This window comes from Hippocampus bargibanti, linkage group LG03, assembly GCF_051943395.1.
Source record: "Hippocampus bargibanti isolate YZ-2025 linkage group LG03, ASM5194339v1, whole genome shotgun sequence".
In the NCBI taxonomy this organism is placed as follows: Eukaryota; Metazoa; Chordata; class Actinopteri; order Syngnathiformes; family Syngnathidae; genus Hippocampus; species Hippocampus bargibanti.
Window position 1 is genome coordinate 14,050,719 of NC_142736.1, and position 13,560 is coordinate 14,064,278.

At 47.2% G+C, this 13,560-nt stretch overlaps 1 protein-coding gene across 3 annotated transcripts in view; it reads left to right on the forward strand.

Moving 5' to 3' along the window:
- gramd2aa (GRAM domain containing 2Aa) overlaps positions 1-13,560 on the forward strand; it is a 44,257-nt gene that overhangs the window by 5,921 nt on the left and 24,776 nt on the right. For all 3 annotated transcript variants that reach the window (XM_088992090.1, XM_088992092.1, XM_088992093.1), the window contains exon 2: positions 6,578-6,682. In XM_088992090.1, coding sequence (XP_088848216.1) covers positions 6,578-6,682 — 105 coding nt within the window. The remainder of the gene's footprint in view (positions 1-6,577; positions 6,683-13,560) is intronic.

Below are 13,560 nucleotides of genomic sequence, written 5' to 3' on the forward strand. Positions count from 1 at the left end.
CGGCAATGGATTTATTAACATAAAGCGCGGGTCCGAAAATACGCGGACCCGGTAAAAAGCTCGTGAGACAAAACCAAGAATGACAAACGGACAATGTTAGTGGGTGAGTGGAGGCAATCCACCCAACCACACTAACCAAGAAAAATAAAGTGGCACACGGGGGTGCAAAATAACCTACGACGCGGTGCAATCAACAAACGCGTTCGTGGCTAAAATCATTCCTCGGGGGAAGCAAATTATGTACTGGCAACAAGTTCCAAGTACTGGCATGGCACAAGGCGAAGTATCTTCCGACGCTGGCTGAGTGCCAGCGTCGGGTTTAAATGTCCACAGTCAATGAGGAGGAAATTGACGGCAGCTGGCGAGCGGCGGGAGCGGAGGCCCCGCCCAGCTGTCAACTGGCTCATGACAGTACCCCCCCCTCAACGGACGCCTCCTGGCGGCCCACCTGGTTTCGACGGGTGAGCCTCGTGGAATTCCCTCAGGAGCGACGGGTCCAGAATCCAGGTTCGCGGAACCCATTGACGGTCCTCCGGTCCGTAACCCTCCCAGTCGACCAGGTACTGGATGCCCTTTCCCCTGCGGCGTGAATCCAGGATCTCCCGCACTGCGTATGCCGGTCCTCCGTCCACCATCCGTGGGGGGGGGGGGGGTTGGGCAAGAGGGGGGGGGCAAGGGGCTGGACTCCACCGGTTTGATGAGGGAGACATGGAAAACCGGGTGGATCTTCATGGAGGCGGGCAGCCGAAGTCGGACCGCGACCGGGTTGATGATGGCCTCCACAGTGAAGGGGCCCGCGAATCGCGGACCCAATTTGGGGGTTGTCCCGGCCAGCCGTAGGTCCCTTGTGGACAACCAGACCTTCTGGCCCACCTGGTAGGCTGGCGCGGAACGGCGACGGCGATCCGCGACCCTCTGGTTCCGGACTGCCGTGCGTGATAGGGCTGCCCTGGTCTCCCTCCATACACGATGGGCCCGCCGAAGATGGTGTTGTATCGACGGGACCTCCACCTCCCCTTCCTGTGTGGGAAAGAGCGGCGGCTGGTAGCCATAAGCCGACATAAACCGTGACCGACCTGTGGCTGAGGAGACCAGGGTGTTGTGGGCATATTCCACCCACGGGAGGTGGATGGACCAGGCCGAGGGACGATGAAGGCATACGCAGCGCAGGGCCGCCTCCAGGTCCTGGTTCTTCCGCTCGGTCTGGCCGTTGGACTGTGGATGGTAACCGGAGGACAGGCTGGCCGACGCCCCCATGGACCTGCAGAAACGCTTCCAGACCCGGGATACGAACTGGGGCCCTCGGTCCGACACGATGTCAGTGGGGATCCCGTGGAGACGGACGACGTGTTTGACCAATAGTGTCGCCGTCTCAATAGCGGACGGCAACTTGGTCAACGGCACGAAGTGTGCCGACTTAGAAAACCGGTCCACCATCGTGAGAATGACCGTCTTACCACGGGATGGGGGGAGGCCGGTGATGAAATCCACTGATATGTGGGACCAAGGGCGCGGGGGGACAGGTAGGGGGCGGAGCAGTCCTGCCGGAGGCTGATGGGAGACCTTGCCACAGGCGCACTCCGGGCAGGCCTTAACGAAGTCCGCCACGTCGTCGCGGAGCCGCGGCCACCAGAATCGCTGGGAGACGAGGTGCTCGGTGCGGCTCACCCCTGGGTGACACGCCACCTTGGATGTGTGCCCCCACTGGAGCACCTCCGAGCGCAGCGACTGGGGGACGAACAGTCTGCCTGTGGGACACTTATCGGGAGTCGGGGTACCTTTTAATGATTCCATGACCCTCCGTTCGACCTCCCACTGGAGCGCCCCCATGATCTGGCGGCCGGGCAGGATGGGTTCCGCAAGGTCTTCCTTGTCTGCTGGCTCGTGGATCCGCGAAGAGGGCGTCGGGCTTGGTGTTTTTGGTTCCTGGACAGTAGGTTAGGGTGAAGGAGAAGCGTGTTAAGAAGAGCGCCCACCGTGCCTGGCGTGCGTTCAGCCTCTTGGCGGCCCGGATGACCGCCAAGTTTTTATGGTCCGTAAGCACGGTGAACGGCTCCTTCGCCCCTTCGAGCCAGTGCCTCCACTCCTGAAGAGCCAATACGACGGCGAGCAGCTCCCTGTTGCCCACGTCGTAGTTGGCTTCGGCGGCGCTGAGGCGGCGGGAGAAGAAGGCGCAGGGGTGGAGCTGCTGGTCGACTGAGGAGCGTTGGGAGAGTACTGCCCCAACACCTGAGTCCGAGGCGTCTACCTCCACAATGAACGCGGCGTTGGGGTCTGGATGGCGGAGAACTGGGGGGTGAGAGAAAGCCTCTCTCAGCAGACGGAACGCGGCGTCCGCTTCTCTCGTCCACCTGAACGGGGTCTTAGTGGAGGTGAGTTGGGTGAGAGGGAGGGCCTTCCGGCTGTAGTCCCGGATGAAGGGGCGGTAGAAGTTGGCGAAGCCCAGGAAGCGTTGTAATTGCTTGCGAGAGGTGGGCGTGGGCCATTCTACTACCGCTTCGGTCTTGGCTGGGTCAGCCCGGATCTGCCCCCGCTCCACGATGAAGCCCAGGAAGGATAAGGAGGAGGTGTGAAATTCACATTTCTCGGCTTTGACGTATAGTCGATTCTGCAGCAGCCGCTGCAGAACTAGCCGGACGTGCTGGCGATGTGCCTCAAGGGACTCTGAAAAAATTAAAATGTCATCCAAATATACAAAACAGAAAATATTCAGAAAATCCCTCAAGACATCATTAATAAGATTCTGGAACACAGCGGGTGCATTGGTGAGACCAAACGGCATCACCAAGTACTCGAAGTGTCCCAGAGGTGTCTTAAATGCGGTCTTCCATTCATCCCCCTCTTTAACCCGAACAAGATGATAAGCGCTCCGGAGGTCCAGTCTAGTGAAGACGGTCGCGGCCTGGAGGGACGCGAAGGCGGAGTCAATCAATGGGAGCGGGTATTTGTTCTTGATAGTTATTTCGTTGAGTCCCCGATAGTCCACGCACGGACGCAACGATTTATCCTTCTTGGCGATAAAAAAGAACCCCGCTCCCAAGGGTGACCGTGATGGCCGAATGAGCCCGGCCGCGAGCGAAGAGTCAATGTAGTCCCGGAGAGCCTGTTGTTCGGGTTGGGAGACGTTGTACCGACGAGAACTGGGAAACGGAGCGTTGGGCTGAATGTCAATGGCGCAATCATAGGGACGGTGCGGTGGTAAGGACAGGGCGCGGTCCTTGCTGAACGCCTGTCGTAGGTCGTGGTAACAGGGCGGTACGCCCTCTAGGCTAATCTCCTCCCTAGGGTAGCTGTGAGATGGTGCCGACCCGCCCGCGGCCGACCGGAGGCAGTGAGCGTAGCAGAGGGGGCTCCACCCCTGAATGGTAGGTCCGTCCCACGAAATGGCCGGATTGTGGGTCCCCAGCCAAGGTAACCCGAGCACGATGGGAACCGAGCGTGAATGCATCACGAAAAACCGCCGGTATTCCATGTGATTGCCCGAGAGTACGAGTCGAAGCGGCGCGGTTTCTTGCGTAACCTCGGCGAGTAACCGACCGTCGAGATCGTGTATGCTCCGACTCGCCCCCAGCTGAACAACCCGACAACCCAACGCCGACACGACGCGCGGGTCTATAAAACAGCCGTCGGCCCCCGAGTCCACTAAGGCCCGAACGGACATTGTGCTGGTGGGACCGTGTAAAACGGCATCCAGCTCCAGTCTCCGCGACGTGAACCCCCCCGCGGACCTTAAGGGGACCCGTTGTTTGTGTGGACGGGGTAACTTACAGTCACTGGGGGTCTTTCCGGGAAGCCCCCAACTGGGACAGTCCGGGGCTCGATGACCCAACTCAGCGGAGATTACCCCTAAGGATGATTGCTATTGAAGATTTCATATTGTTACAAGACAGAAATGTATACCATTCATGTACGATGCAACCTTGTTAGCGGCTAATCAGTATTGCAGAGGTTTTGGCATTAGATAAGATCAGTGAGGCAACCCGGTAGTCGAGTGGTTAGCACACTGGCTTCACAATGCGGAGGTTGTGTGTTCAGGACCCGGTCCGGCCTCCCTGTGTGGAGTTTGCATGTTCTCCCCGGGCCTGTGTGGGTTTTCTCCGGGTCCTCTGGTTTCCTCCCACATTCCAAAAACCTGCATGGTAGACTGATTGAACACTCAAAAATTGTCCTGATGTGTGATTTTTTTATATAATGAAAGAAAAAAGTGGGGTGTATTCTATAGCTGTTTAGAAATTCCCCAGGGGAAAGTGTAAGTGTGGATGATTATTGATCCTTGATGAAATGATGACTTCTCTGATTGTGTGAGGAAAACATGCGCAATGTCAGCCCTCAGTTCAAGTGCCCTGCAGTATGTTTCATCTCGACACTACTAACCTGATTTACTTGTTTTGACGTTCGTTTGTTCACAAATGCATCGGGGAAAAACAGGGACAAATATTTGGAAACAGATTAGTAATTACACAAATGTTTGAACAGTTTGAACAGTCATGTTAGGCTAATCAAATAAACATGTACATAAATTGCAGAAAAGCAACAAAGAAAGCCCAGAAAATATGCCCACAGTTCGCAGTACTTGATGCTTGCTCTACTGGGGTGGCATAAATTTCCATGACATTGTGCCTCGTGTACAACTCAGATACAAGCTGTGGCGAGACCGTTTCATTCATTTCGAAAAGCTCTCAGTAATGCTTTCTCTCTTTAATATTTACATGCGCCGCCATTTTTGACCAAATTCCCAATACTTTGAAATTGTGGATACCTTTTTTGTCAAGGAGTCTTCATTTTTAAGCCTGATTGTTGCATCTTGTTCCTCTTACCTATATAAGGAAGTTGAGAACAAATGCTTTTGAACATTGTTTTCAAATGAGCAGTCAGATCAACTCAGACCTCCTTTAACTACTACCTTGAAATGTCCACAAACGCTCCTCTTATCTAATTACACCACGACTTGCCCCCCTCTGTGAACCCCTTTGTGATCACGGACAACCAGTCAGATGGAACCTTTCAAAGCAGGAAGCAAAGTTGTTTGAACAAGCCAGCGGCTGACGTGAAGCTTCTGGCCAATTAGATATAATCCGTTGGAAAGTGCGTACGTGAGCCTCTTTCCATCACCACCTGTAATTATTCAGGGCAGGTGCTAACAGCCTCCACACTCCCATGGGGCATTGTGGGAAAGCATGGCTGTGTGTGTGTGTGTGTGTGTGTGTGTGTGTGTGTGTGTGTGTGTGCGTGTGCGTGTGCGTGTGCGTGCGCGTGCGTGTGTGTGTGTGTGTGCGTGTGTGTGTGTGTGTGTGTGTGTGTGTATTGGTGTTGAGCATTTGCGATACAGCTACAGCAAACTTTTAAAACTACAGTTTTAAGTGCAATTACTCTCTGTGGACCTTTAAGGGGCGTAGCTTAGTGAGTGACATCAGGAGCTGGAGTCAGGTTGGCCAGTTCGCATCTACTTGAGAGTCTGGACATGAGTTTTGGCCGACAGCAACTTCTTTCGGGTGTTCTCATTTTGTTTGTTTGACTTAGTTGCATTCAGTAAATGGGTGAAAGTGACCGTTTTTTTTCTACACAACCATCCTTCAATACAAAGCAAAAATCTAACCATCATACCATAACATCATGGAATCATCATAAATAGAGATGATTCATTGCGTAGCTTTTTTTTTAAACCAACGAAAAAAACAGCATATTCTTTGCCATACATTTTCAAACAATGTCGCATTACAACATAACACAAAAAAACAAACAAACCCATAAACAAGAAAAACTGCAAACATAAATACATATTTCTCTGTGTTGTAAGGTTCAACAAATGAAGAACAAATTAACATAACAAATGTTCTTCCGGCATTTAAAAAGATAATTTTATTCCCTTTACATACTTTTAAAAATCAATCAGCAGATTAGGCCATTTTTGAAATTTCATTTTGCCAAAATAGTGGAATCTGCATTGGCTTTAAATAAATAAATAAAAATAAATAAATATGTAAATAAATAATTAATTAAATACCTGTACATGCATACATCAATAACTACTTCAATAAATAAATAAATGTACACATATAAATACACACATACATACACACTGACACACATACATGCGTGGTCAGGCCCCACTCGTACAGTTTCCTTGGATAATTATCTCTATCATCCATACGTGTCATTTTACCCGTTTGCATGTATGTATTTATTTATTTACAAGGTTGTTTATGTATTTGTTTTTATTCATTTATTTGTGTCATTTTGCAGAGTACAGAATTTGCTTGTACCATAAGACCTATACCATTGCATCACCACCATGTTGATTTAAAAGTCCACGTGTCTGCCTCAAAAACTCTTTCGTTCAGCACTGACAAAAGTGTACCCACAGACAGAAAACAAACAGGACAGTGTGGATTAGAGCGGAGCATAGTGGATGGCCTCTGTGCACTCATTTGCGTGTGTGTGTGTGTGTGTGTGTGTGTGTGTGTGTGTGTGTGTGTGTGTGCGTGTGTGTGTGTGCGTGTGTGTGTGTGTGCGTGTGTGTGTGTGTGTGTTTTTTGTTTGTTTGTTTGTTTGTGTGTTTGTTTCTTTGTTCGTTCAGGGCCAGGAGCATGACTGAGCAGCACGAGCACTCCGAAGAAACAGGTCTATTGTCTACACAAGACCTGGACACCTCCAAGGATGAAGATGCGCATGGGCACCTCAGGCAATTTTTCCTATCACGCACACACCATGCGCGCGCACTCACCAGCTAGCAGCACTAATGTCCTGCTGAACATTGGAACATTAATGCAATATCATCCTGTTCATTTTGATTGACGCAATTTCAGATAATTTATTTATCACAATGCTTATGACCGTGCTTTGAGCCTGCAGGATTTTAATTCTGCATTTGTTCTCTTATACCAAGCGTCACTAAACTGGGTCCTCAAAAGGGCCCCTGTTCTTCCTGTTTTCTAGCCCTCCCAGAAGCAACACACCTGATTCAAATAATCTGGGTTGTTTCAATGCTGCTTCAGAGCTGGCTAATGAGCTGATCGCCTGAATCTGTCACGACTAAACTAAGCGAAGTGAAGTCTCGCTTTGTTTGTTTGAGTGAAGTAGCTGGATGCCAAAACTGCAGATGGAGACAAGCATACCGTACAAAAAGTTTAATCTGTTGACATAAATGCGCACCGACAAAAATCAAACTCTAAGCGCTGGTCAAATAAGAACCAGTAATTACAAAATACACAAAGACAAAAAGCACTTGCACAAGGGCGTGGAAAAAACAAGCAAACAAGGGACTACAAAACGAAATTAGACGTACCCGATTCACGAATGCACATAATAATAAACAATCAGAATTGGAATAATTAATAATATTGGACTGAGAGCTATAAGAACAACCATGACAAGAGCAATATCACGAAATATCAAACTTGGGGCACGAGTAATGGCAAGGCGAATAATTCACTGGCAAACAAATGGCAGAATGACACTCCTTAAATCCCAGGTGAATAATTAGGAGATTGGTAGCAGGTGTGTTACAAGCAGGGAAGCACAAACCCGACACCTGCTGCCGAATCTGTACATGACAGAATCAGGTGTGGTACAGCCAGGAGAGCTGGAAAACGGGTGGCCTAACGGTGGCCCTCCAGGCCCAGAGATGGACATGGCTGTCTTCCACTGAGAGTTGTTGCTGATATTCTCGTTATGCCTGTTTTTAATTTTTAATTTAATTTCATTAATTTCTTTAATTCAAATTTGGTGAAATCCAAGAACGCTCACCCAAAATGGGAACCCTCAAGGTGTCACATTTGGAAAAAAAGTTTGTAAAACCTCATGAGAATGAAATGTAATAAACTTACTTGACCATGTCTTGAGGATCAAGCGCACACACCTTCGCCAAACTGTTGACACTCATATCTATAAATTATTAAGGTGCAATTCATGAAGAAAGAATCTGTCAGCCACTCCCATCAAAATACTCAGTCATTTGGCAAGTTAAGAGTCAGAGAAAAACAGTGGTTGCCCACATCACTTTTTTCATCATATTTGCCTTTATTAATTTACCAACATATAGGACACTGATTTGCTGTAGCGACCCCTTGAAGGGAAAAGACGAAAGGAAAAGAAGGATGACTGTGACAGTTATGCATATGTCAATATACTATCTCTATAAAGTGAATTATTTCCTGGATTTTGACAACAGTGAAACAACTACTCTCTACAATGAAATCTTGTTTGCAGGAAAACCCTTTTCACAACAGGGAGATTTCACCAGAGCAAATGTTATCTAAGATGTAAACACACACACACACACACATACACATACATTAAAAGTATGTGTACCCTTTATTTTTATTTCAATTATGTAGAAGTATGTGCATACACTTATTTGACGTTTTACACAGAAATGAAAAAAAACGGGAAAGAAATAGCATTCACTGTCACTTCCATCAATTTCTCAAAGTGTCTTTTGTTTCCTTCATCTTTCATTTGTATTGCTTTAATCCTGCCTTCAAGCGTAAAAGCTTTTCTATTCTTCACTCCTTGGTTTGCAAGGGCTCGTTTTGTAGTCATTTTAGCAATGTTCATGCTGGGTCTGGAACTAACAATAACAAATACTTCCTGAACTGCTGCGCATGTGTAACCCAGTGTGGTGTTTGCTGGCGCTGTTTATGAGCTAAGCAATAAGAGTGTCTGTGGCAGACTGAGGTTAGATTAGACTTTTCCGGAAGGTTTATTTTCACTGTCGTGAACCTCATTGCAAGGCAAGGGTGGAGAAAAGGATTTCATGTTACACACAAGGGGGTGGGGGGGTGTTGTAGGCGAAAGCAGAAAAGAGGGGTTTCATGCATGAAGATTTTCTCACATAGTGGTGTAAGTTTTATTGTAGAAGAGTTTCACTGTATTGTTATTGAATGACAGTTGGAATAAAACAAATATCTGCTCAATGTATGGTTGCATTATGTAAATAGTCCGTGCACTGCTTTGCCTGTAAAATCATCTGAAAGCAAGTGATCTTGTTGGTGTGTGTAACGACACAGTGGGTGTTTGGGTTATATAAGAAGGATTTCAAGCAGAAACCATGTAATCTTACCGAAGCTACCCTGGGATTGAGCGCAAAGGCATGTTGTGTGTTGGACTCAGTGAAAGAGAGGAATAGGAACACTTCCTTCTGCCAGACATGGTTACTATGTTTATACGCCTTCAAGAACACCAAACCACAGTAGTACGTTAAATCGAGGAAAAAATAGGATGGATAGATGGATTCTCTCTCTCTCTCTCTCTCTCTCTCTCTCTCTCTCTCTCTCTCTCTCTCTCTCTCTCTCTCTCTCTCTCTCTCTCTCTCTCTCTCTCTCTCTCTCTCTCTCTCTCTCTCTCTCTCTCTCTCTCTCTCTCTCTCTCTCTCTCTCTCTCTCTCTCTCTCTCTCTCTCTCTCTTTTCAGAAGAAAATGAGTTATTGATAGTTTGAGATGCAAGTGGCCCTTGATTGCAGTGAGATTTACTGCAATTGCGAACCTTTTTAATTCAATTCATTTACATCATGGAGATCATGCATCTTCATTAAGAGGAACAGTGATTACCGCAGAAGTAAAAATGATGTATATCAGATGAAAGGAAGCCGGTTACAAAGTATGAAATGTTAAGGAGACGCATGGAGTCAGAAGTACTCAAACCTTGCGACTTTGAAAAACATTGGAACATTGGAAAATTATTTCTCAGTCCAATTGTCACAAGCTCGCAGTGAATAGCTTGCTGCTCGACGGACAGTCGAGTAATTGTACGCTTCCTGGAATGGTTTGACTGTATTCAAACTTTCCACAAACTTGACCGCTTATACGAGAGGAAGCGAGTTCTGTAGCACTAACTATGAGCATCGAAGACATCAGCTGAGCAATGCTGTCTTGTGTGGTGAAGGAGGCGAGGTAAAGTTGAAGACAATGAGTGAGTGGAAAGAAAAGCCACCACGTCTCTTACTCGTATCATTTTGTAGTAAATAGTCCTAACTTTGTATAATTTAGGATTTTTTTTAATGTACCTGCACTGTGTGCTGCAGTTTTAAGTATATTAATACTTGAATGGTTTTGTCCTGTTGATGTTTGGTTTGAACTGCGAACATATGCAGTCTATTAGATGCACAATATATTGTGCTGACTCAGACCACCTTTGTATAGAGTATGCTATAACCCCGCGTCATTGGTTTTGTGGTTAAGTATTTCTCTTGTATTGTTCCTTCCTGCTTGAGGCTGGGGCTGCAACCTTTGGTCTGTCTTTATAAACTTCACAGGTGATTGTTGAGAATGTATGAAATGGTGTGCTAAAACTGTTCTTCCTCTTCCTCCAGCCCTCCTTTTAACTGCACCATGTGTCTTGTTTCTGTGTCAGTGCAATTGTATGCTTGTGAATGCAAGTTCGAACAATGTTGAACAAAAGTGTAGGTTTGGCACTAAACAAATTACAGTGGTCCGTTTCTGGTTCAGACCTGTTTTGGCCACGTCCACCCTAAGCCTATTACTGTCTTAAATATAAATAGTTTTGTTTGGTCTGCCATTCGTGTAGACTTGGTCATCAAGTGACACGACAGAAATCAGCTGATGCACGGTCATCAAATAAGGATAACACTTCATCATGACTTTTGAGTCATAAAATATGCTGGAATTATGGGCATAAAATATGTTGCAGCATAGGACACCCAAGATCAGGACCCGTGACTGCAAAGAAAAACATTTTTTGATAACACAAACTTCTCTTGTGACGAGTTCTAAAACATTGAGCGTAAGCACGAAACCCTCCACATTATGTACCAGTCGCTTTGGGATGATTCATCGTTTGATTCGTTTTCCATACACAAGTAAATTAGTGCCTGCACCAGCTTACTTGAGGCGAAAGGTGAAGTATCCCCTGGAGAGAACTGGATGTCGGAAAAGTGTACAAGAGTATTTCATGATTCAGCAGCACATTATTCTTCCAAAGCAATCTCCCTGACCGGAATCCGCCACTCTCCTATTTGTGTGTTGATTCTTCTTGTATTCTGCGACTGGATCTTCTTCTTTTCCTTTCGGCTTTTCCCTTCAGGGGTCGCCGCAGCGAATCAGTGTCCTCCATCTAACCCGGTTTTGTGCATCCTCTTCTCTCACACCAGCTACCTTCATGTCCTCTTTGACAACATCCGTAAACCTCCTCTTTGGTCTTCCTCTCGGTCTCCTGCCTGGCAGTTCAAGGCTCAGTATCCTTCTCCCGATATAGTCACTCTCTCTTCTCTGGACATGTTCTGTCCAAACCACCTCAGTCTGGCCTCTCTGACTTTCTCTCCAAAGCCTCTAATATGAATTGTCCCTCTGATATACTCATTCCTGATCCTATCCAACCCCGTCATTCCCAAAGAAAACCTCAACATCTTCATTTCTGCTACCTCCAGCTCTGCTTCCTGTCTTTTCATCAGTGGCACTGTCTCCAGTCCAAACATCATGGCTGGTCTCACTACCGTTTTATACACTTTTCCTTTCATCCTAGCTGAAACCCTTCTATGACACATCACACCTGACATTTTTCTCCAGTCGTTCCAGCCTCTCTGGACACACTTCTTCACCTCTTTTCCACACTCTCCATTGCTCTGGACAGTTGACCCCAAGTACTTAAAATCCTCCACCTTCCTAGCATCACTCTAGCACTTGGATCCCTCTCATTCACACACATATATTCTGTCTTTCTGCGACTGATTTTCATTCCTCTCCTTTCCAGGGCATACCTCCACATCTCTAGCTCCTCCCCCACCTGTTCCCTGCTCTCGCTACAGATCACAACGTCATTGTGATCATGTCAGCAAACATCATTGTCCAAGGCGATTCTTGTCTAACATCGTCTGTCAGCCTGTCCGTCACCATAGCGAATAAGAAGGGGCTCAGAGCTGACCCCTGGTGGAGTCCCACCTACACCTTGAATTCCTCCGTCACACCGACAGCGTACCTCACAACTTTCTTACAGTCATGATACATGCCCTGCACCGCTCTGACATACTTTTCTTTCTGCTACTGGATCTGAATGAGGAAAAAAACGAACACACAGATACAGTGGGACCTTGGCTTACGCACTTAATTGGTTCCCAGACACAGTGTGTAAGGCAAAAAGTGTGTATCCCAAAAATTAATTTCCCATAGGAAACCATTAAAATGAGAATAATCCGTTCCCGAGTCTCCATAAAATATAATTTTCAACTAAATAAGCCTTAGAACTACACACAATTTACCTTATTCTATGTACAATGAATGTGCTGTGCTATTGTACTGTAATGAAAGAAATACACTGCACTGTATAATAAAGTCGTTGTATTTACCTTTGTGATGGTCATTGATGGCTTGATGGAATGGGGTGGGAGAGAGGAGGGGCCAGGTGGTGGGGGCAGGGAGGGAGGGAGTTACTGTATGGACTGTTGGTAACTCAACCTCCGGTGTGGCTTCTCTTCTTTGCTTCTTCTGAGACTCTTTATCATTTTTGCTTACTAAAAACCCCTTAATTGACACCTGTTGCTTTCTTATTTGTAAGGTCTTACGAAACTGAGGCACCACATTATCATTCATCATGTTGATGATTCTCATAGCCACAGTCCTTTCTGAAAGGAACTGTTCAATAAAAGCCTGCACATCATTTCACTGAGCCAACATTGTCTTGATGCTCTCACTTGATGCTGCAGCCATCTCCTCCCTCCGTTGCTAGCTTTAAAATCATCAATAAACGGTGAACTTCCAGGTTGCTGCATGATGATATCAGAATCGGAATCAAAGTCAAAGTCAAAGTCAAAGTCAGCTTTATTGTCAAATATGCTAATATGCATGACATACAGCACAGATGAAATTAATGTCCTCTCGGACCCAGCGTGCAAGACATGCAAGGCACTTATAACGTGGCTAAAAAAGACATACAATTGACAACAAACAATACATGTAATTTCAGTATGTAAAGTGAGGTAGTGACGTATGTAAAGTGAGGTAGTGACATATGTAAAGTGAGGAAGTGACGTACATAAAGTGACGTAATGTCGTAATTGCAAAAACAAACAACTAGAAAGGGTTGAAGTGAGGTCTTGTCTAATGAGAAATAACAAAAAAAATAGAGTTCAGGATGATCGTACAGCATGTAGCGTGTACTCAGAGTTCGGTGAGTGTGGCAGTGGGAAGGGGCAGGCTGGGCAGGGCTGGGAGGGAGTTGAGTCTCCGGACTGCCTGGTGGCAGAAACTGTCCTTGAGCCTGCTGGCCTTGGCTCGGAGACTCCGCAGTCTCCGACCCGATGGCAGCAGGCTGAAGAGGCTGTGGGAGGGGTGGGTGGGATCGCCAGCGATCCGGATGGCTCTGCGGGTGAGGCGGGTGTTGTAGATGTCCTGAAGGGGGGGGAGAGAGACACCGATGATCTTCTCAGCTGTCCTCACGATGCGCTGCAGAGTCTTACGGCAGGACACGGTGCAGGCGCCGTACCACACAGTGGTCAGGATGCTCTCTATGGTACCGCGGTAGAAGGAGGTCGTGATGGGGGTCGGGGCTCCAACTCTTTTGAGCTTGCGGAGGAAGTACAGGCGCTGGTGGGCTCTCTTGGCCATTGAT